Source organism: Notechis scutatus, chromosome Z (assembly GCF_049901735.1).
Source record: "Notechis scutatus isolate UNSWTSFEM ecotype Mainland chromosome Z, rNotScu1.2, whole genome shotgun sequence".
Classification (NCBI taxonomy): domain Eukaryota; kingdom Metazoa; phylum Chordata; class Lepidosauria; order Squamata; family Elapidae; genus Notechis; species Notechis scutatus.
Window position 1 is genome coordinate 84,708,454 of NC_142025.1, and position 23,643 is coordinate 84,732,096.

The 23,643-nt window shown below is 36.0% G+C and overlaps 1 protein-coding gene across 1 annotated transcript in view; it reads right to left on the bottom strand.

The window, feature by feature from the left end:
* Nucleotides 1–750: 750 nt before the first annotated feature.
* The window catches only part of ACE (angiotensin I converting enzyme), a 44,057-nt gene continuing 21,164 nt past the window's right edge, over nucleotides 751–23,643 (bottom strand). Inside the window, exons 6-25 of the mRNA XM_026679842.2 lie at nucleotides 21,571–21,668; nucleotides 20,608–20,780; nucleotides 19,205–19,428; nucleotides 17,738–17,882; nucleotides 17,148–17,246; nucleotides 16,312–16,434; nucleotides 15,198–15,409; nucleotides 13,707–13,843; nucleotides 12,107–12,265; nucleotides 10,633–10,720; nucleotides 9,746–9,889; nucleotides 8,355–8,546; nucleotides 7,379–7,476; nucleotides 5,989–6,161; nucleotides 4,549–4,772; nucleotides 3,871–4,015; nucleotides 3,199–3,297; nucleotides 2,963–3,085; nucleotides 1,403–1,590; nucleotides 751–945 (exon numbers count right to left, since the gene is read on the bottom strand). Of these exons, the coding sequence (XP_026535627.1) occupies nucleotides 770–945; nucleotides 1,403–1,590; nucleotides 2,963–3,085; nucleotides 3,199–3,297; nucleotides 3,871–4,015; nucleotides 4,549–4,772; nucleotides 5,989–6,161; nucleotides 7,379–7,476; nucleotides 8,355–8,546; nucleotides 9,746–9,889; nucleotides 10,633–10,720; nucleotides 12,107–12,265; nucleotides 13,707–13,843; nucleotides 15,198–15,409; nucleotides 16,312–16,434; nucleotides 17,148–17,246; nucleotides 17,738–17,882; nucleotides 19,205–19,428; nucleotides 20,608–20,780; nucleotides 21,571–21,668 (3,020 nt within the window). The 3' untranslated portion in view covers nucleotides 751–769. The remainder of the gene's footprint in view (nucleotides 946–1,402; nucleotides 1,591–2,962; nucleotides 3,086–3,198; nucleotides 3,298–3,870; nucleotides 4,016–4,548; nucleotides 4,773–5,988; nucleotides 6,162–7,378; nucleotides 7,477–8,354; nucleotides 8,547–9,745; nucleotides 9,890–10,632; nucleotides 10,721–12,106; nucleotides 12,266–13,706; nucleotides 13,844–15,197; nucleotides 15,410–16,311; nucleotides 16,435–17,147; nucleotides 17,247–17,737; nucleotides 17,883–19,204; nucleotides 19,429–20,607; nucleotides 20,781–21,570; nucleotides 21,669–23,643) is intronic.

A 23,643-nucleotide genomic window follows, 5' to 3' on the forward strand; every position in this document is an offset into this window, starting at 1 on the left:
AGTGAATATACAGAGACTGTGATACATTTTAATTGTCCTTCATGCACCAAAACAGTCTTTTAAAAACTTCCTGACATGATCACATACAACATTTGTTCAACTTCTGAAGAAATCTGACACAGCTCTTGTTCGATAATATATTCTCTGCCTGAGTTACAGCAAGCCTGATGGAATTTACCAGCTCTTCAAATGAATATATGAAGAAAGGCATTGGGTCAGCAGTGATTTAAATAGTACGGCTATTCCCATTATCCCAACTGGATCACATTGCTTCATTTTTTTCATCTTCTTTTCCCTTTGTTCAAAAAGGTATTATTTATAATAAATAAATGTTTTTTGCTTTGGCTCTTGCATAATCAAAAGGTTTGTTGAATTTATTAGAAGAGTCAAGTGCTTTTGTTGGCATATTTGCCCTTTTTTTTACAGGCTGCCCCTCATGGGAGTGTTTTCAATTGGGTAAGTGAACACACATGCATAGCTATCCACATTCCAATTATTCCTTGCAAATAAGATACACACATACTCTCCCCAGGCATATATCTGCATATTAGCCATAGAACATGTATGCAACACAACATACTCACATTCTCTCTAGGGACACTCAAACCTATCATACACACTCACAAAACCAATATTAGTTTCCATTCTAAATGTAGATATATCTGGTCTCTCATTCAGCCACACATATATACATACATACAAAATTTTCTTCAACTCTTTTTCACACTCATTTGGAGGCATGGTAGAAAATGGGTTAAACATGTTCAATTCATTTCAATTCCATTTCTGAGCTACTTTTGAAGGCTTTCCTTTTTCTGAAGTATGTGACACCTAAGGCTATTGTGGTAATAAGAAGTATAAGCCCAATTGCAAGCAAGATCCACTGTCCTGCTTCTATCTCACTGTTGTTCAGTGACATCCCAAGGAAAGTGACTTCTGATTCACCTAAGTAAGAACCAAGAAAAAAACCATAGAAGAATGGATTTAAGTAAACTTATCCTAGAAGGCATAGCATTAAACTAAGCTGCATTTTTTTAAAAAATTAATCAGGGTAGAAATGAGCAGAAGCATTTATTTGGAAGAAGGAGAAGGAGGGCATTAACTTTGTTCCCATTGTAGTCTTGCTATTTCGTATCTACAATCAGCAAGAAAAATTAAAGGGTCTATGTCAGGGGTTTCCTAACCTATTCTATATCCTGCACCTCTAGAATGCTTCTGATATATTCTCAGACCCCTTAAAAATAAATAATTATATGCATATTAATTATGCATATACACTATAATTTTGAAACTTCTAAACCCAAGTTTCGTCTCATACCCCTGTTTGGGAACCTCCGGATCTATGTGCTTCTCCCTCCAGTCCTCATTTCTGTTAAATACCAATGTTTAAATGTTTAAATACCTGCATAAGTCTCCCAGGTGTATTCAGGCCAACCCAAAGTTTCATTATTTTCCCTGTTCTTTTCAATGAGCCACTTTGTCAGTGGTTCGAAATAGGTCAGCAAAGCTTCAGCGGACATGTTGGGTTGCCCTGTAATATGTTGCATGACTTCAGGCCATGGCCTGCTGAAGCCCAGCTTCATGGCATCCCTGCAAAAAGAAGTTTTTTTATAGAAGATGTACATGTGCGCTCCTTCCTCTCCCAGGAAACATACAGTAAAACTGTTTTGCTAAGTGAAGCTAAAGGCCCATCTACATACAATTCTGTATTTTACAGAAGCCAGTCAGATACCCAATGGCAATCTAAAAAGCCCTTTGCTTATCATCCTTTATTTTATAAATCTATGTAATAGATGTTCACCTAGTACTAGAATTTTTCTCTTTCTTGCTTTATGGAGATTCCAGTTCCTTAATGGGAGCTTTTTTTGTCTTACATAGTTTCCCCCCACCCCCTAACGAACTGCTGCCTTGCTATATCTCAGCATTTTTGTGACAATCTGCTTTTACTTTTGTATCTGACAGCCCACCTGGGGATACTTTTTTGTTATTGAACAAGTCTCTTCATTGCTACTACTGAAATGGCACAAATACAGAATATATGATTTGTTGGTATTATTTGAGTTGGGAGCTATTTCAGTTGGGGAATCATCTGAAGTTTTGTGAAAGAAGCCGAATTAAATGGTCTTTCAGTCCCTTTGCATGAACTGGTTCATATTTTGAACTCTCTGCAACAATAGACATTTGTTTATTTGTGCAATGGCAATAATTCAATGTGTATCTTGTGAGTTTGAAATAGCACACTGTACACACAGACAATAAAACATTTTTATCTCACAAATAATGTTTTTAAGCTTGATGATTTAAAACAGAATGAAATCCAAGTAAATTGAAAGACCAATTACCCATCAGTAAAAAACCTTTGTCGATGACTTTCAAATTTAAAATTCTAGTTTTGTCTCAATTTGATTAGTATCAGTTCCCCAATATCTGGAGCTACCTGTAATTAACCAAGACTTGCTAATTTATTTTAGAATGAGGCAGAATATTCGCTAAGTATCATTCAATAGCAGTTCAAGACAATTAAATGCCTAATAATTTTTGTCATTTTCTAATTTTTAAACTATTCAGTTACCTGCCTTACTTAGCCAACTTTACCAGTCTCTTTCTAAGGATGATGCTGAAGGTTTAGCAAAAAATGTTTTTAAAAATTGCATTTGAAAGCTAATTTGTATGCATTTTCAAACCATTACAGAATCCAAAATTGTTTGAAATTCTGCAATGCAGTTGTCAAGAACAATTTATCATGTACTAGGGGAAAGCTAGTATAAACTTTAATCTATTTATGAAAATAATATGCAAAATGCATTGTATTACAAAAATACAAAAATGTATGCTTAAAAATACATGTTTAGAGAAATAAATTTTAGTGCATAATTTTAAAAAGTCTCATTCGATGAATCTGATGTAGTTGCAAAAAACTGAGAAAATGTAAAATTTACACACCTCAGGACAGCATACTCACCCTAAGATTTTCCCAGCTTCTTTAGATTGGTAAATGTCACATTTGTATAAAGGTCCTATATGGCCAGCCGCTTTGCACAGAGCTTGGTGAAACTGAAATTGGATTATAAAACTGACAAAGTACCTGGAAGAGAAATGGGAGAGATAAAAGGGGAGGTCAAAGCCATTCTAGGAAAAATGGTGACATAAAATTTCAAAGTCACAGAGGTATACAAGCCAGCAAAAAAATCTCCTTACCTGACATATGGAACATTAGCAGGAATATGATATTTTGCTCCTGCATCAAAATCTTCTTCTGATCTTGGTGTAGGAGGACATAAACCCTGGTATTTCAATCTATACAGGTAAGATACATTGAGAGAAGATAACATTCATTAAGGAATTTGAAAAACAAAATGGTTTTAGGAGACATATTCACGGGATTGAAAAATAATTATTTTTCCTTTCTATGGAAAAAAAACCTAAAATGCCTTCTGAATTTCTTTTTCTTTCAGGACCTTTCAGAATCATTATGCATATGTTGCTGCAAAAATTGTAGAAATGATTTGTACCCAAAAGAACAATATTTTCAGTCCAATGTTGCTTTTATCAGTGAGATAGGTAGTGCATGAATGATTTTTTTTTTAATCCCATAGAATTCTTTCAACAAATATAATGCACAGGATAGATTTGAAAAAGGAAACCCCCTAAGGGTAAGGCCAAATGATTATATTTTGACTTTTAACTCTGTCTGAAATAATTCAGTTGTAGTTATGTTTACTCTCAAACAAGCCACCTATTAGCCATTGACTTCACTTTCTGTAGTTTTGGGCCAGACTTCATCCCCTTCTTTGTAAGTTCTCAAGATTTAGTTCTGACAGAACAATACCAAAATATTAATGTTCTTATAGTCAGTTGCAAATTAATTACCTCAGATTCCACCATTGTTGGTTGTACTCATTTTTTTGAATACGTCCATCAAATACTTTCCATCTCCATTGGTCGATCAGGTAGCCAAAGGGCAGGAAAGCAATCTTATCCAGTGCAATGCTCATCAGGTAGTTGATATCACTCGCTGACCAAGAAGAAAATGTGTTAGCAGGTCAAGGTTCTTGGCAAGTCTTCTGCTTTATCTCTTCTGCTGCCTCTACAGTGATTCATGACTCATGTTTTCCCTTTCAGCTCCTAATCTCAATTGGCAAATTCTACAATATTTCAATATTTTGAATAGTTACATCTCTCTGGCTCTCTCTGTCTGTCTGTCTGTCTGTCTCTCTTTCTCTCTCTCCCTCTCTCTCTCTCACACACACATACACACACACACAATCCCCAAAAGCTAATCTGTCTGCAATTAAATGTTTAATTCAAAATATTTCATCCTAATATTGAAAACCAACATGGGATGAAAAGCAACACAATTAATTAATATTTTGTATTTGAAACATGCATGAATTTGATCCAGAAATATAAATATCTCTAGCCAAATCACAAATGAATCTTAATGGGTTATAAAATATCACAAGTCTGATGCAATGTTCAGTGCTGAACATTTCTTAAAAACTGAAGCTGATAGATCGATCTTGTAATAAAGTGTCCCTATTTGCTTACCAATGTTGTCTTCCAAATGTTCAAGCAGCTTGATTTTATACAAATGCTTTGGGGTTGACACTGATAAGGCCATTACATCACCAATGGCTTCATGGAATCCTGGATTGGCCCCATCACGAAATGAAATGGGCTGATCTTTATACTGCAAAAAGTATTGGATATGTCCCATTTCATGGTGAACTGTTATTAAATCATCCATATTCACAACAGTGCATTGCTTTATCCTGAAACAAGAAAATAATAAAAATGAGGAGAAGAATCTCTTGAAAAGAATGGAATAACCAGGCAGCAGTTTAATGCATAATCCAGGTCCTAGACAACCACAGGTGGAATATCAATTTATCCCAACCTGGTCTAATTGCGGTTGTGTTTATAATTAATTAATTAATTAAGTCAGTTACAGGCTTCTTTGTTCTTTATAAGCTTATCTCAGAAAAATGCTTACAGAATAGTGTCTCCTAATGATTTTTGCATGTGAACTGAGCCACAAAGTATAACAAAGAAATACACACCTGTTCTCTCCTGTGCCCACATATAGTCATCTATCTGGACCAAGTTATCATGTAATATTTGGAACAAGTATGCACTTTCCACATTTCACCAGTAATTACAGGGTATCCTTTGAAAGACAAATCTGTAACCTCAAAAGGCCATCAAATCTCTTACTAAAGTCAATCCAGAGTGATTTCTTGCTTTAAGAAATGCCTCAGAAAATTCATTAAGAAGCAATTTCTGTACAGACCATTGAATTGAGTTCAATATGTGATATTGGAATATGAGATTAGTGTGTGGACCAAGAATATTTGCTACATGAAAATAAAACGAAAGCAGTTCTAGAGAGACCTGCAGGGTGAAAAACAGTATGTCACTCTGGGACATACTTTGAAATGCACGAACAGTAGGATTAATCCCCAAATGTGATCCATGTCCTCCTGAAGCACTGGTTTATACTACAATTCCTAGTAAAATGCAATAAGGGATACTGGTAAGTAACAAACCATAAACAAATTTTAGCTACAATGAGCCATTGCAGTCTCTCTGACTTTTACAAGCTTTACTCATTTAGTTCAGTGTGCAATCACCTTTAATCACTACTTTGATTAAAGAAAAGAATATAAGTACTTTTGTTTCTGCATAGAGACCACTTCTGAACTTCGTGCTTGATATGGAACAGAATGAAACTCTGACTTTGGGTTTTACAGAATAGATTGATAGATCTTTATAGAAATGACTTGTTCATGTTATTATGGAAAAGCACGAAGTTGTGATTTGATGTTGATGCCTTATTTTACTGTAACAGAGAAAGTCAGAAATCAATATTTCTTTCTCTCCCCCATCTTTCCTCATTTCTCTTCCCCTTCCCCTTCCCCTCCCCCTGCTCTTCTATTTACTTTTGTATTTTGTATTTTACAAATACTTTATAATTCAGTGTGCAATCACCTAAAGTCCTTGCGATTGTAGAAGTCCCACGCTGAAGCATGGCAGACTACTTCTCTCCCATCTGTTGGCTTTTCCAGCATAGACTTTTCCCAGAACTCAGGTGGCATAGGGATAAGTCCCAGTGACTTGAAGAAATTATCCGATTGTTCAAACATCTTCTTTGGGGTCCAGCCCTATGAAAAACAGAGCAAATGTGCCAAAAGTTAAAAAGTTGGCAAAGAAGAGTCTGAGAACAAGACATATATTTTAAGACAGTAGCAAATCACCTTCCTGGCTTTGTTCTTCTTGCTGTAATTGAAGATAATCTTAAAAACTGCATAAAAACAAGAAGATAACTGTAAAATATTAACTGTGCAGAGCAAACCAAGACAGTAATTTTGAGACAGAGATAGTTCCCTGGCAGTGCAGAACTGAAAGCAGAAAGGAAAAAGAATCTCCAAAAGCCAGATTGTCTCCTTTTCTAAGGTTTGTAACTCCAGTTCCGTCTCACAAAAATGTGTCTGTCCATAGGAACTGAAACTGAATTACCATTCTAGCTGGCTTCAAAAGATAGATAGGGGTAGATAGGGGTAATGGCCCACCCCTTTTGATTTCACAGTTCTGCTATATTTTGATAATCTATTCTATAACTGTTAGATAGACTTCATTCTTGATTACATCATATAATGTCATACCACATTTAACATAAGAACACAACAAGACACATTCCTGGGAGACTGTGGGAAATCCTTCCAATGGAGATTTGTCATATTCTGAATTTTATAGTCAACTTCTGAAAGAAATTCTTATTTTCCTTGTTTTGAAGGTTTCAGATGGGCAAATTTAATTAATATATGGGGTTTTTTTTCTTTTGTACTAATGCAGATATGTTACTACTCAAAGCAGATTCATAGAACAGGAAAGTTGTTCAAAAGATATTTTAGGATACAACAGGAACCAGCTTTGGAAGCAACAATGGTAAATAGTACTAAGGCTCAGATCCAACTGAAATTTCCCTCCTAACTTCCTGTATCCAACAAGGCTGGAATAGTGAGTGGCTGGATTCAGATATAGCATTAATGTTTGTCTGAATTTGGCTTAGCACAATCCCTAAAATCAGCTATTGTGCATTGTTCACTAAAACATGGCAAAATTTCTACATGATGTAGAAATCCAGAATTAATCAAAAGCATATATTCAGCCTATGCTCTTAAGTATTTGCTTGAACATATAAAACTGGAGATTATTAGAATGTGACAGCTCCAAGCCACACCATAAGCAACTAAAAATAATAATAATCCAATATCTATGGGAGTTTTATTATGGAAAGTTTTTAAAGAGGGAAAAAGTATATTCAGTTCCTATGAGAAAACATTGCAAGTAACAATTGAATAAAATCTAGTGTTTCAACCTGTTGTTTCATTGCTGGAGTAGCATCCACTTTGATAGCATCAGGAAAGGGCATGACAAGGTCAAAAATGTTTGCCCATGATTGTGCCCACATGTTACCTAAAAACAAAAGGTAAAGTTGGTTAATAAGTAACCAGAAAATATATAGGGAGGGGAGTAAATCAAATTACAAGATAAGGCAGTGCGGGAAGATCACTATGTTTGAAGAGGAGTTAAAACTAATGAAGTTTTTGGCTTATGATATCCAGATAGGTATGTGCAGTGCTGTAGTGGCTGCCACATAAAAATAGTTTTATATCCAATTACATTTGCCCTTTGAATCTTCATATAGGCACATTATTTTTAAAGTAACAATTTATTTGATTTTTTTAAAAAATAGAGGCAATTTATATTTTACTTCTCTAAATACACTCAGACTACTATATATTATTTTTAAATGGTGGAAATTATGGAGAGAGAAAAGTTGAAAACTGCCATCTACTGTATTTCAAAGGTGAATATCCCATCTATATTGTGGACTGGCTACCATCGTACTGCTACTTAAGTTGGGCTTCAAAGAGAAAAGATAAAATGGAGCTGGATCATGTTTTCTCTAGCATGGTTGACATGTTTTGGCTGTGTTCCAATTATTCTTCAAAGCTTTATCTCCTCCTAAAACTCTTGATATAGGGTGCCTTAACCTGGAATTGTATTTGTCCAGGTTATGGATGCATTTATACTTATGTATAATACTCATGATCCTGAGTCAAATCTTAAGCGGAGCACTTTATTAATGGATCACTGCCTGCCTTTGTTGTAAAGATCTTAAAAAAAACTGAAAAGCAAAAGCCCCTTACTATTACTACTTCCAACAATTGGCAATAGGTCTCCAATGGACCAAGTCTGCAAGCATTACACAAATGTACAAAGTTCCTGGGGATTTGGTCAGCGTGCCCATTGCCCAATGGCTCAGAGCAACCCTTGGTGGAAAGACTTACCCAGCAAATGAGCTGGAATTGGGCCTTTGAGATTGATGTGCTTTTCTCCATATTTTTTGTATAGAGCCCGACGTACATAAGCATGCAGGTTGAAGTATAGTGGTTGAAGCTGATTCCAGATGTTCTCCAGGTCCGTTTCAAAAGTTGGAGTTTCATAAAGAGATCTCCAGTAAGCACCTTTGTCTGCATGACCTGTACACATACATAAGTACATATATTGGGAGCCTAGATAACCTTTTTAATATTATGAGACAGCATATATATGCAAAAATGTATTTTACTCTTTTCCTAATACTGTATATCTCACACTAATATAGCAAAGAAAAAAATATTGATTCTGACCCCTTTATTTAAACTATGAAAGTAGTAATGATTATGGTGCACTATACCAGGGGTCCCCAACCACCGGTCCGCAGACCGGTACCGGTCCGTGGAACAAATCCTACCGGGCCACTGGTTTGCTGGGCGCCGCCATCTTGTTTTGATGAAAAAGTGCTTCCGGTGAGCTTTTCCGGGTAGAAAGCTCACCGGAAGCACTTTTTCATCAAAACAAGATGGCGGCGCCAGCGCTCCGGTGAGCTTTTCTGGGTAAAAGCTCACTGGAAGCGCTAGCGCCGCCATCTTGTTTTGATGAAAAGTGCTTCTGGTGAGCTCACCGGAAGCACTTTTTCATCAAAACAAGATGGCGGTGCACAGCTGATGCCGGTACCGGGCCACGGCACCCAGCTGATGCCGGTACCGGGCCGCGGCATAAAAAAGGTTGGGGACCACTGCACTATAGGACAATTTCTGACACTTATAATTAATCATCCTGACTAGGCCTAACATTCTGCAACTGAAACAAAGTAATATGCAATCTGTGGACATCTAGATGAATTTAGTCTTTAACAAAACTGGCTATTTTGTATAAAATCATTATTGTGAAATGACAATACTCTTAGAGTATATGCCACTTCTGTGATTATTCTATAGACTGCTATAGCAACAATGAAAATGCTTGAAAGTGTCAGCTGATTTCTTTTAGGACAATGTTTATTTTATTATTTTATTTTATATATTTTCCACATTTAATACTTTTTATAAACAATTCAAGGCAGCAAATATACATAATACTTCTTCTTACTTCCCCCACAGTAACCTTGTGAGTGGGCTGGGCTGAGAGACAATGATTGGCCCAAGATCAAACAACTAGTTTTCATGACTAGTGTGGAACTAGAACTCAGTTTCCTGATTTCTAACTTGGTGCCTTATTGACTTCAGCAAACTAGCGCTTCCTATACCATCGGTATTTCCGCAATAATTCTAGCTTTAGAGTTTTATTTTTAATTATGTTGGTTCTATAGTTTTTGAGTCACCATCTTTTCCCTGATCACATTATCACATTTCTTTACCATTTAATCTGACAGCTGTATTGCTCAGTTGTACATATCTCTCATAGAGTCTTCGGATTTTCTTCCCTGATGCATCCCGCCAATCTTTCCAGGTGTTAAGAAGCTCATCATAATCTCTTGATTTAGCCATAGTATCTGTAAGGTCTGAACCAGGAATCAGTGCACATATTAATAATGTTTATATTTGGACCCTTATCTCCCAGCTATACCTTTTGCAGTCCCCACATTGTGCATATTTTTATGGGAGGAAAGATTTGGAGGGCACTAAGCTAGGAGGGGCCTTTCTGCATTTTAAAAGCTGAATTCTTCCACACACTTTGTTGTTCTCAAAGAGAACTCCCATGCATATTTCCCTACATATTTTAGGGAACGCTAACAATACAACAATCTGTATCCAACTCTGTTTTCATGAGCAAGATGTATCCCACAAACATCAAAAGAATAATTAGTACAACATTACTAATATTTTCCCCAACCCATTTCTTATCGAACTTCTGGGTGCTTTCCTGTTGATGTTCCATCAAAGAGTTCCACTGACTCAAAATGAATTAAAAGCCTCACTTATTGCATGTCTAAAATATGTGGGATCTGTTGTGTGATAACCACATTCCTGACCTGAACCCTTTAGGGATGGACAGTTAAAATTCCATGTTGTTGGTCATGGAAAACTGTCCTGCAGTGAGGAAAGTATATTTTCAATATACTCAAAGTTCTGTCTTCTTTAAGAAATCTAAACTCTGCTTCTCACTTTCAGTGATTTTTGAATGTAAAGTTGTAACTCCAAAACTTCATGTCTATATCAATTCCAGGTGAATTTCAAGAAATTAGGGGGGAGGGAACGAATAAGATACTATTCCTTAAAATTATGTGACAGTGATGTGACTTACCAGGATCTAACGCTTTGCAGTCTGTGTCTGTTCTGCACACTTTGGCTACACTATAAATTGTCTCCATCTCTGAGAGCAGTTGATTATACTGAAAGAAATAAGATTATTCTACTATATAGTATAAAAACTGGCTTATGTCTTCTCTGGTTCAGAAGTTGACCATCTCTTTTTACTAAAAGATTTTAATGGTAAACATATTATATACCATGAAATTAATAAAAATGGATGACAATAGCACCTCTTAATCATTAATTTTTCCTCTCCTAATAATAATAATATCACAGGATTGATATTGGCCGAAATTAATTATGCTGAATTTGTGATGCAAACCGAATAAATAATGGAATAAAATCTTGTTCATGTGTTGCAGAATCTAATGATATTCCTTTCACTGTGGCCTTCTGGAGAATTACTCATTCATACAGACTTTCTTCTTCCTTTATTATCAAGAGATTATCTACTAATGAGTTCATCTAGACTGAATTCTAGCATAGTCTTCAATCAGAAACCCAGAAATTCCTCACTTTTTGCAATATGATAAAAATATCCCATTACCAACAGACCACTGAAGATATATATGTCCCTTTTTCATCAGCCCGGCAACTTAATATTTTAAATTTTATTTACTGTAAGAGCTACTACATTGTTTTTATTGTTTTATAATTATTTTATAAATTACTTAAAATCTTAGAATCTGAAGTTGTTTATGAGAATCCACAGGCAAGAATTTCATGCTTCAGGGAAATTTGAGGAAGAAGAGGGATATCATTGGCATACTTTTGACTTCGTTTTCCAAATACTGTTATCAGTGACTTCATGTAAACGTACAAAGTTTGTGCTAGAGATCTTCAGCATTACATTCTGGAATCTATCAGTTCCAGAATGAAATTGTTCTGGCAAGGATCAAACTGTTGCAAAGTCATATCTTTTTATTCCAAGCCTAGAAAGTAGTCTAGAAGCACTCGGAGACTTAAAAAAAAACAATAGAGATGCAGTACATGTTGTCTATTTCTGTGATGAAAGCAGATTCTGTATCTTAGGTATCAAAATTATTTTAAGTAGATCCAAATAATAAACCAAATACTTATAACTGATATACAACAACTTAAAGAGGAATTGTAAGTCAGAGACTGAGATGAGCTTCTTTCAGTTTTTAAGAATTATTCTAATAGTGGCCCTTTGATCTCTATAAATCTCTCTTTTCCAGAAAATAAAGTAGAAGATGCTTTTTGAGTAGGAGGAATGGTACTATTTAACCTTTATTCAATATTTTATCCTCAACAAAAACTGGAAAGTAATTTTTATTTTTCAAAAAGTTGACCTATATTTTATATGCAACCTGTCTAAATCTTCAAACTTAAAGTGAATAGGCCCAAGTAATTAAAAATGAGAACAAAGGAACCGATTACCAACTTCATTATGCAATTCAATAATTTTGTAAAGCACTGTAAATAGTATGTCCCTTTAATCTTACCTCCTTCAGCTCTGCTTCAGGTAAGGCTGCCTGCTCAATATCACTTAATTTCTTCAGAATACGTTTTATACTGGAATCTTTGAAATCAGTGTAATCAAATTGCCGAGCCTTTAATCCATTTTGCAGAGTATGGTTTGACATTGCGAGATTCTTCTCCAACTACAAAGGAAACAGGAAAAAATGAAGAAGGATAAAAGAACAGAAGGTCTCTGCTACAAAGCAACAAATACACTAATTCAAATTATAATCTGGTGTGTACAGGCCTATTAACAGTACTGACACCCCAGATCTGTTACTACAATTGCAATTATTAATAAACTAACAATCCATTGTTAGCCATTCAGAAAACCCAGATTATTGTTTAGTAACAGGCCTGCATAAAAGAATTTAATCTGGCAAATCACAGGGAATGCATAGTATAATATTATGCTAGAATATTTATATATGACGTACAATTCCAACAAGAAGCCAGAATTGAGGGGTGCTGGAAACAAGTGGGATGTGGCTTTGGACATTCTGTCCAAATCTTTACCATTCAGTTTTCAGTGATTTACAATACAGTAAAGGAGAAGAGGGAGAGGTGGTGGTGGTGGTTAAGGCAGCTAAAATTGCATCAAAAAATAATTCAAAAAATAATGTGAGAAAAATACAAAATTAAGGGGATGGGAGTGCTTATACAGATAGGTCTTAATAAGAAAAACCAGTTGCACTGTAGCTTACAGTACAATGAAGGGTAGCACTAGTAGCAATAACAATAGCACTTAGATTTATATACCATTGTAGAAAGTTAGCACCCACCCTTCTCCTAGAAGAATGAAAGATTATAGGAAATATTTAAAAGGCAGAATATTTTCCCTAAAAGAGAAATAAATATCATAAAGGAAACTGAAAGAAAACCTCAGCTCCCTGCCCCCAGCAGATATTTTTGTGCTAGTCTATCTACAAAACAAAAGCTTCAGGATGATGGGATTATCCTTCAGGACAAAGCCATTCAGCCACAATAGGAAATTGCCCTTCAGTGCATCACCCAGCAAGATTCAACCAAGCCTGGGATATAGACGACCTCAGTTATGTCTGCAGAGCCCCATGGGAGTCTGACTGCAACCAATAGGATTGGTTCCAATAGGATCCTTTGCCATAGGAACAGGAAGCTCAAATTCAAATCCCAAGAGGGGGTATAAATCTCTCTCTCTCTCTCTTTTCCATGTGGTCATCTCCCCAGAATCACACGTGATTGGTGGTTTTGCTTCACCATTAAACCATCCTTCCAAGCAGCCTCCATGTTTCCAGTGTGTTTCTTCCCACTTGAAACTGAACCCAGATGGACATTTCTTCCAACACCGCTTTACAGTGCTTTACAGCCCTAAGCATTTTACAATGTCAGTATATTGTCCCCAACAATCTGGGTCCTTATTTTACTGACCTCAGAAGAATGGAAGGCTGAGACTCAAACTGCAGGACTCCTGACAGCCAACAATCAGCAGAAGTAGCCTGCAGTACTGCATTCTAATCACTCTTTTAAGCCTGGAATGTTATCTGTTTTGCCTGTTTCTCTTTGGGATTCCCTTCAAGGATTACTAAACAGCATGGACTTCCCTACCATAATCTCTTTGTTCTGTTCAGTAATGTTGACATTGTACGTCCAAAGGGCCTCCGTGTAATCATTCCACACCACTTCAGCTGTGCTGTTATACTTTTCTAAGAATGCTTCAGCTTCAGCTTCATCTGTTATTTTATCTGGAAGATAGAAAGATGAATGTGTAAGTATACACATACACAAGTATACATGTGTATATGTAAATAACATCACCATCACTTGAAAAAAGGAGTTGAATTCGTTTAATTATTATCAGTATGGGTCTAATTTGTAAAATGAGAAGTTTCAAGATCCCAAATCGTATCAAAATTATATTAGTATTATGATAGAATCAGAATCATCTCCACTCCGTCAGCTAAGTATGACTGCTGCTGCCAGATATCGGAACTGGCAAAGGAGATCATGCACAATTGGAAAGGAGGGAAAAGGAATTAAACTAACTGTATATGTATATGAAATTACTTTTCCAAGCATCAGAAAGACTGTTTTTTCACTTACAGGATTGTACTAACTAGAACCTTTAGGAAGCAAAAGCCTTCAGCATGTAACTGATTTAAGATTCTTTTTTCAGTTTCAGGAAGTAGCACAGAATATACTAACCAACTAATTAAGGTCACAGAGAAGAACTTGTTATCTTGCCTTAGCACTTATTAGTGAAGGAATACATGTTCAGCATGCTCAGAGACACTATCTACTATTCTTACCTTATACTATCTACTTATACCAGAACAAAATATGAGCATGTGAAGCATATTCTACAAATGAGCTCTGGAACTTTCATTAGAGGTTAGGCATTTTCTAACATTTCTATCACGTTGAAGTATGCGGTGGCAGCACTAATTTGAGAATCTGACTTTACTCAGTGGAAGATTAAAATGAACATACAGGAAATTTATATTTTAGAAACCATTTTTCACCAGAGAGGGAGCTGTCTTTCAGGCTATTTGTTGCCCAGAGCATCAATGGAAGAGATCCTTATGGAGCTCATTTGTGCTCCCCCCCCTCCCCCAAATCAAATGTCATCTTCTATAGCTCCTTAATCAGTTGCCAATCCAACAAATGAGCAAGTATTTGAAGGAACAATATTATTAATTTTGAAGATTATTTTTGCCCCACCCTCAACATCCTCAAGGTGATTATGCAGCACAACAAATAGCTAGCCCTGGTTTCACAGTCATATCTACTTCAGTTCCAAACTGTTGTAGTTATATCAATCATTGGTTTCTGAATTTAGGTCTCATCTCCACACTTCTTTTATATATATATAATCATTGTTCCCTTTATCCCATTGCATAACTAGAACAACAACTGGATATTCCTGTGGGATTATGACTATCAGGTTCAACTATCAATTGGTATCTGGACGTAATTATTATTCTATTCCTCCCCTTTTGGAGACCTGTTGCAGCTAAAGACTAAGGCTCCTAGTGCAACATTCAATCTATTCCCTCTGAAATGGTTGTCATTTCAGGTTTTATGCATAGAAAACTTTACCAAGGCCTTCTGGATAGCCTTCAGGGACAGGAGGACGCCAATAAAAGTCTGGCCAGCCTAGTGTTTCATTGTTCTTCCCATTCTCTTCTTTTAGCCATTCAATAACAGGTTTGAAGTATTCAAGCAATGCTGAAGCATCCATTTTATTTGTACCAGTGAGTTGTTGGAGAATATCTTGCCAATGCCGGGAAGATCCAGCCTGCATTGCCTCACTGCAATGAAGATAAAGAAAGAGTAAATAGATAGAACCATTGACATTAGAACTGACCCAGTTAAATTGTTAAAATGACACAGGCGGCATACCAGAAGGAGAGTTTTTTTGTTACAGGTATTGAATTTGCAATGGTAATTTATCTTCACAACATCTTGATTTTGGCTAAACCATTATGCCAATAAAACTGATTGTGATGTTTCTATTTTGACAATATAATTGTCTTTTATAATTCTCACAATCTAAGAAACTCTTCCCCTGGAGATCAAATTGCCAAACTGCAGCATGTTTTTTTTTTTAAGTACAAAAGACCATCATTGTTAAGATAAAAATAGGTAGATTTTGCAGTAGTATAATTTCTGTTCAGTTTTGGATGAATTGCATTGTCACATATAGATTTGTTTCATGCTTGATGTAGAGGACATAAAGAATGGCCTAGAAGGATAATTACCATTACCAAGGCAATGACCAGACACGTATAATTTAAGCTCAAGAAACTAACCTGTAAAAAAATGCCTCTAATAGACCTCTCCCTAATTCACACAAGTTCAAGGGAGGAAGGAAGGGAAGCATATTTAGACTTGCAAGATTATATTACAATAGCTGTTTGGAAGTGATAAAAGTAGTTTTAGACCTAAACTGCATTGTTTTCATAATCTGTATATTGTGTAGGGCTGACACTTCATAACAAGATTAAGTAGGGGGTTGCTAAGGCAATTGTGGATCTTCAATGGAACAACTTTTTGTTTTAATTTTGGCGTTTCAAAATGATCCCTCTTGTCATTTTAGAATGAATGGTAGGAATGGAAAACATTGATACATCCTTAGCTAAAGTATGAGCATCTAAAATATTTTAGATATAAGTTTATTTCTTGTCAATTGCCCCTCTCCCTTTGCTTTCACCTGAGTTTCTTTCCAGCTTCTTTGGACTTATAGATGTCACATGTATGAAGATCACCAGTATGATTGGCAGCTTGGCAAAGGGCCTTATGGAACTGGAATTGTAGAATAAAACTGACAAAGTACCTGCCCAAAACAAAAAAAATCCATATTTTTACCAAATATATGATACATAAACACACATTATAATACAATGGTCAATTCTTTTAGACTGAAAATATTTAAATTCTGGAAAATAGAAATAACATCAATTACAAATAGAAATAATATACTCTAACTATTGGCGGTGAGATTTATAATTTTTGGAAGTAAGAAAATCTCATTTTTCTTTCTATATTTTAATTAACCTAATGGTATAACTAATACTTCATACTTGTAGTAATGCTGTTGAAGGATAGATTAAGCATAAAGTAATTTTGCTTAGGAGATCTTGAGAATGTTCTCTCAGATATTCAATATATAAAAAGTTTGGTATAACATAAAAATGATAGGATTGTGGGCATGCAGTGGTATTCTTTAAGAACAGTTAGTCAGATATTCTCAAGCAAAAGCTAGAAAGATTGATAGTTGTGTCAAGAGTTTATTATGACTATATTGGGGGGAAAGATACAGTTTATGATGTGGTTTAACTGTAGTTCTAGACTAGAGTTTCTCTACTTTAAAAGATAACACTAGTTAGAGCTTTTAAAGCTGTTTGCTGAAAACTTCAGCTCTACTAAACTTTACTGTGTTCCCAGAGAAATCAAAGCATGAGTCTATCTTTCCCAATAAATAACAATAAAACTTCCTAAAATTTCATATTTACATCTTTCCTTTTTTTTTTTTCCAGTTTCCAATACCTGATATAAGGTGTGTTGCCAGGGATGTGATATTTAGCTCCAGGATCAAAATTTGTTTCATTTCTTGCAATAGGAGGACAAATTCCTTGATATTTTGTTCTGGGGAAAAAAACCCACCTTAACCAATGAATAAATAATGCATAAAATAAGTACAATCATTTCCCAACAACAAGCAGACTTCCGATTCAGGCAAACAGTATATATAGATATAGTGGCAATCACAAGAAACAGCTCCTTTGCATTCAGTTCTCCCTATTTCCTTCAAATAAATTAATACTTTCACTTCATTTATTTTTTCAGGTTTCTCAATTCTTATAGTTTCATATTCTTGGATGTAGGAATTATGTTTGTCGGAGGGATGTTTGTTGGAAGGATGGCTATAGAGGATGGGTGGTTTCAAAAAGTTAAAATAAACAACACTCAATAAAAATAACAACTTTACATAAAACAACAATCATTGGAGAGTTATATGATGGAGGTTATAATTCAATATACTTAGAAGGGTCAGTGTTGGAGGGTTACATTTGTTAAACCTACTACTTTGCTGGCCTGTCACCCATTATGGAAATTTTCTATTTGCCTTGTTTTACCTTAGGTACCACCAATCATAATTGTAGCGGCTTGGAGGAGTGTGACCACTGAAGACATTCCACCGCCATTGATCAATTAGATAGCCAAAGGGTAGGAAGGCAATCTTTTCTAGGGCCATTTTCAGAAGATAGTTGATATCACTCTCTGCAAGGAATAAAGGAAGACAAAAATGTGAAACAAACAAAATATTAAAAAGTTATTATATTTACGTAGTTACTTACTAAGCACATCCAAATTATTTTAGAGTAACCAAAATATCTTTACAATCCCCAAGGCATATCACAACTTTTGAGCACCCCTAATGTTTGGAAATTGAAAGTTGAAAAATTTGACATACTCTAAAAGAGAGTTTCTTTTAAAACTTTATATATCCAGAATATTATTTATTTATTTATTTATTTATTTATTTGTTTGTTTGTTTGTTTGTTTGTTTGTTTGTTTGTTTGATTTGTCAGTCACTTACAAGATAGAGCTATAAGAATAAACATAGTTTTGAATACATGAGATACTTATAAGAAAAATAAAAAGAAACAATAGGGCAGGGACGGTAGGCACGATTGGTGCGCTTATGCATGCCCCCTACAGGCCTCTTAGGAAGGGGGTGAAGTCAATAGTAGACAGGTTAACGTTTTTGGGGTTTGGGGAAGAAACCACAGAGTCAGGTAGAGTATTCCAAACATTGATGGCAAAGAAGAGTTGAAGAAAGAATACATTAGCAATCTATATAGATGAATTCTCTGTTGAGAACAAACCAGTGGATTTCTTCTCTCACAAACTAAGAATTGTTGCTTGAAAAGCAAATAGCTTAAGCTGATCCAAGTGCCTCTGGGAAAGGCAGAAACACCTCCAGTATATTTTACCTTAGGAAACATAATTTGCTCCAACACAGAGCACAGCAGCAGCTACATCCTGATCTTGTCTGTAGCGCTATACTGCATTATTCCAATTCATTACAATGTGGACATATGTGTGTGTGTGTGTGTGTGCACGCGCGCGCAGGCACACGTGCGTGTGTACATGCACAAATGCAAACTCATCTGTGCACTTGCTTTCACTGACCTAAAGCAATAGTGGGGAGATGGCATGTTGTATGATTCAGTACATTTTTTTCTAGGATGAGATTAAAAAAAAGATAAAGGTTTCCATGTCAGTTGTGTCTGAATCTAGGGCATGGTAGTTATCTGCATTTATTGGCTGAAGGTGCCAGCATTGTCCACAGACAATTTCCATGTGGCCAGCATGGCTATATGTCAAATGTGAACAGAATGCTGTTACCTTCCCACCAAAGTGGTACCTATTAATCTACTCACATTTGCATACTTTCGAACTGATAGTGGACAGGCTGTAACCTGATTCCCAATCCCTAATAACAATTATTTAACAAACCCAGTATGAAAAACATCTCCCATCAACTTTATTGGTTTTCTTCTTGTGCCTTGCCACCAGCCATTATATGCTCATCTTACCTCTGTCTTCAGTGACATGGGTGAGCAAGTCAATTTTCTTGAGATGGATAGGGGTGGAAACAGACAAACTCATAACATCTCCAATGGCTTCATGAAAGCCAGGGTTGGCACCACTGCGAAAACTTATTGGCTGGTCCTTATACTGCAAGTAGTATTGAACGTGCCCCATTTCATGGTGTACTGTAAAGAGTTGCTCCATAGTAACTGTTGTACATTGCTTTATCCTGCACAACAGGGAACAAGAAAGCAAGTGTTCAGTGAAGACTGTATCACAATATACTAACAAGCATCGATTGTTTTTGTAACCTGGAACATTTTATAAACTAGAACATTTGCTGATAGCCTCAGAACTTCTGGAAAGGACCAATTCTTCTTATGCTAGAACTAGGATTTCTATAATTCCTTGAAGAAAATATGTAATTTAAAGAGAATTTAGAACAAATTTAGACAACCCCCTTTCACTAACTACCTAACTTATTTCATCCCTCAGCCATTCATTAAAAATTTATCATATCTAACACCTCACTGAACAAATGGACAAAAAACAAGAGAGAGAAAGAGAGAGAAGTGATTATTATTTTGGCTTTGACTTGACAGTGATTACCTTTGACTCTGGAAACGTAGCTTTTGGCAGATTAACACTAAGGAATTGTGTTCTTTCACACAAGCATAATTCTGAGCTAGGATAGATTAACTCCTTTACCTGCATTCTTAATATAAAATAAAATAATATTGTCCTAATTTCACTTTGCCAACTGCCTTTTTCAGATGTTGACAGCGGGGCAGGGTAGAGAAGGGAAAATTATACATGCATCTAAGCAGAACAGAAATTTAAGTCTAGGGCAGAGATGACCTATATTTTGATAGAACAGAATGGTGCTTAGTATTTTTGGTAGGGGTAAGGTACAGTGGGCAAAGCAATATTGCAAGTACATAGTGCAAAATAACACCATGCAGATGTTAGGTTAGGAGCCTAATTTAGAGGCTACTCTACAGTTCTCTTGCAGAATGGGATTCAAAGAACTGCTAAAAAGCAGGGGTCCTTGGAGCATATGTGTTCTTGGAGTTTTATGATAATCACTCTAATACATCTTCTAGTTAATTTCACAGCACTCTAAGCATTTTCAAAATTTGGAAAGGGAAATATTTCACCTAAATGAATCTTCATCTTTTTACCAGTATCAAACCTTGCATTTTAAAAAAAAGCATATATTTTAAGTCTTGATTCTATAGTTATACTTTTCATTGCTCATGTAATAAAAATATCTTTGAATTTGTGAGATACAGGGAAGACAGAAAATTTTCTCTTTGTTCCCTAAAAAAACAGACCTAAGATGTCTCTTATGCCAATAAGATCTAGAGCTCCCTTTGCATGGCAAATCCCCATCATATGCAGTATGCACCTGAAGTCTTTGCGATTGAAGAAGTCCCATGCCGATGCATGGCACACCACCTCCCGCCCATCAGTCGGTTTCTCCAGCATGGATTTCTCCCAGAATTCAGGTGGCATTTTAAACATGCCAAGCGAGGTGAAGAACTCCTCCGACACCCGGAACATGTCTGTTGCATTCCAGTTCTAGGAAAGGCAAGGACCCATCCGAAGCATTAGATAACACAAATGTGTTGGAAATTGTTCTTAGGGATTGATCCTGGGTCACTCAAGTGTTTTCATAATAAATTACACGGGCATGTGTTGCTTGAGCTTTAGAATGTCATAGAGAATTATTGTTTAGGAAAAAAGAGTTTACAGAGTGGGATAGAGGAGAAACATAGTTAAGAATTTGAAGGAAACAGCCTACTAGTCTTCTGCACTATGAGATGAGAGTTCCCATGTATCTTGAGGATAAATACTACAGTATTTGTCTCGTTTGAATAGTTGTGTCAAGAAATGAAATTAAAAGCTGCACCCAACAATGTGTTATGAAAGACAACAATGTATATGAATATCACCATTACTCCTGTATAGCACTTGCATGTAATCTTGGACAGTCCTTCTGAAAATTCAACATGAAATTCAGACCTTGAAATGAAGAAACTGAAGCTAAATATACCTGGCAATTATGTAGAGAAGCAGCATTGAAAAATATCTATAGCATAGAAATCTGTCTTGGAAGAACTCCATGGAGAGCTATGGTTTATTTATGCATTTTAGTCAGGCCTACCTGGCTTGTCACCTTTTGATGCTATATTGAGCAGATTAGTATATATTTATTACAGTTCTTGCTCAGAAAATAAATAATCATCTCACTGCTGGATGAAAATGTATCACTAGCAATATTTGTGTATGTGGGTATTTTCCATTTCAATCCCTGCTCACTGCTGCAGCCAAATGGAATGGAATAAAACCATAACACTAATGTCCTTACTTTCTGTTTCATGGTATTGGTAACATCTAGATGTGGCTTATTTGCAAAAGGCACCATCATGTCGTAAATGTTGTTCCATTGCTGGGCCCACATGTTACCTGCAGGGGGCAAAGCAGCACTGTTTAGGTGAATAAAACCAACAGCTTGAAGGGGAGAGGGAATGGCTATACATAACATTAGAGAGAAATTTGGCACAGAGTCTAGAGGGAAACAGCCAATAAAATAAGAGTCAAAGGAGGCACTATGTTAATTCCATGAATGTATGTGACAGTTTGGTTATATAAAAAACAGCCAGAGGGAAGCTTAGCAACCTCTGGAGAAATTGCACAACTAGGAAAAAGACCAAACTCTTCCTCTCATTACTGTAGTTTCAATGGCAAGCATTGAAATTCCAAAGCTGATAGGACCTCTTTATTTAGAAACTCTTTACATGTGAACATGGGCATGTAAAACATGTGTCAGTTTCCACAGAGACTGCATAAATATTTAATTCAGGCTCCTAGCCTTTACCCATGTTATTCCAATGCATCTTCTCCATTGGCTGTAGTAAGTTTGTGAATCCTAGAAAGGAGATTAAAATATTCATAGAGTGGCATTTATAGTATATTTCCTTCCTTCCTTCCTTCCTTCCTTCCTTCCTTCCTTCCTTCCTTCCTTCCTTCCTTCCTTCCTTCCTTCCTTCCTTCCTTCCTTCCTTCCTTCCTTCCTTCCTTCCTTCCTTCCTTCTTTATTTTGTGGAACTCAAGGTAATGTTCCACCTTCTACACAGCAACTTCACAGTCACTCATGGTTTAATCATTTCCTCTTTGGATTATTGCAATGTGGTTTACATGAAAGACTACAAAGAAGTTACAACTGATCTAGAATGCAGCAACATATTTTTTATGATATACCAATACACATACTAATAAAGGAGGATATTTGTAGCTCAGGGTTTACATGAAAGGTCCTTCGTGTTCTCTGAGCTTGCTTGTTTTTTTACAGATGCTGATTATATCACCTAGTTTGGGTAATGAAATGTATACAAGAACACAAGCAAGCTGAGAGAGCATCAAGGACCCCACTGATACAAATATTTATAGATTCACCTGTTTTATACCTCTATTGCACAAGTTGCACTGAAAACTGGCATCAGTTTCCTTTTAGGTGCAATTCAAAGTGCTTATTTTAAAAAGCCTGACATGATACAGGACCTGGTTACTTGAAGGACTGCCTCTTTTTAAGAACATCTGTCAATGCTATTGGATCAAATAGACTAGGTAACTTAAAATCCCTTTGCTAAAATTCTGCCACTCAGTGGGATTTTGGAAGCAAACCTCATCCGTAGCTGTCCTTATCTTATGGAATACCCTTCCCCAGTAATTTGGCAAAAACCTCCCCCACATCCTATAGCCTTTCAGAAGGCCATCAAGAACTGATTTTTTGTGGAGATGTTGGAATAGGACAGAATAGAAAAGAATAGAAAGGATGAAATGAGGATAATCGAGGTTACTCGGGGGAATTCCAAGGGGAGAATTTGTTTTGTTTTATCATGTTGCTATTTTATTTGTTGTGGTTATATTTTATAATGACTGATTTTATTCCTGTTGTGAGTCACCTAGTTCATTTAAGATGGGCAGCCATACAAATCTAATAAATCAACTAACCAATCTGTGAATGGGTTGGGCTGAAAGAGGATGACTGTGAATCAGTCAGCTTTTCATGCCTAAAGAAGGATTAGAACCTCTGGCATCCCAATTTCTAGTCTAATGTTCTTTTACATCTCTTACATTTTAATTTTTCTATTTGTATTTTTCCTCCCATCAAAATATGGTATTCTTTAAAGAGAGCTTATCTTGATTTCCATTATTACCATCCAACATATCAATAGATAATAGGAATTATAGTGTAATCCATTAGGAAGACACTAATTTAGCAAGATTGCTCCCCAATGCCCCCAAATATGTGACTAAAATCCAAGCATTTTGCTGCCAACATTTGGAGAAACAATTTCAGATTGCTTTTGTTATTCGAGTTTAAAAGTAAAAATAAGACTGGTTTCTTCCCAGAGGTCTCTCATTCAAGTCAACCTAC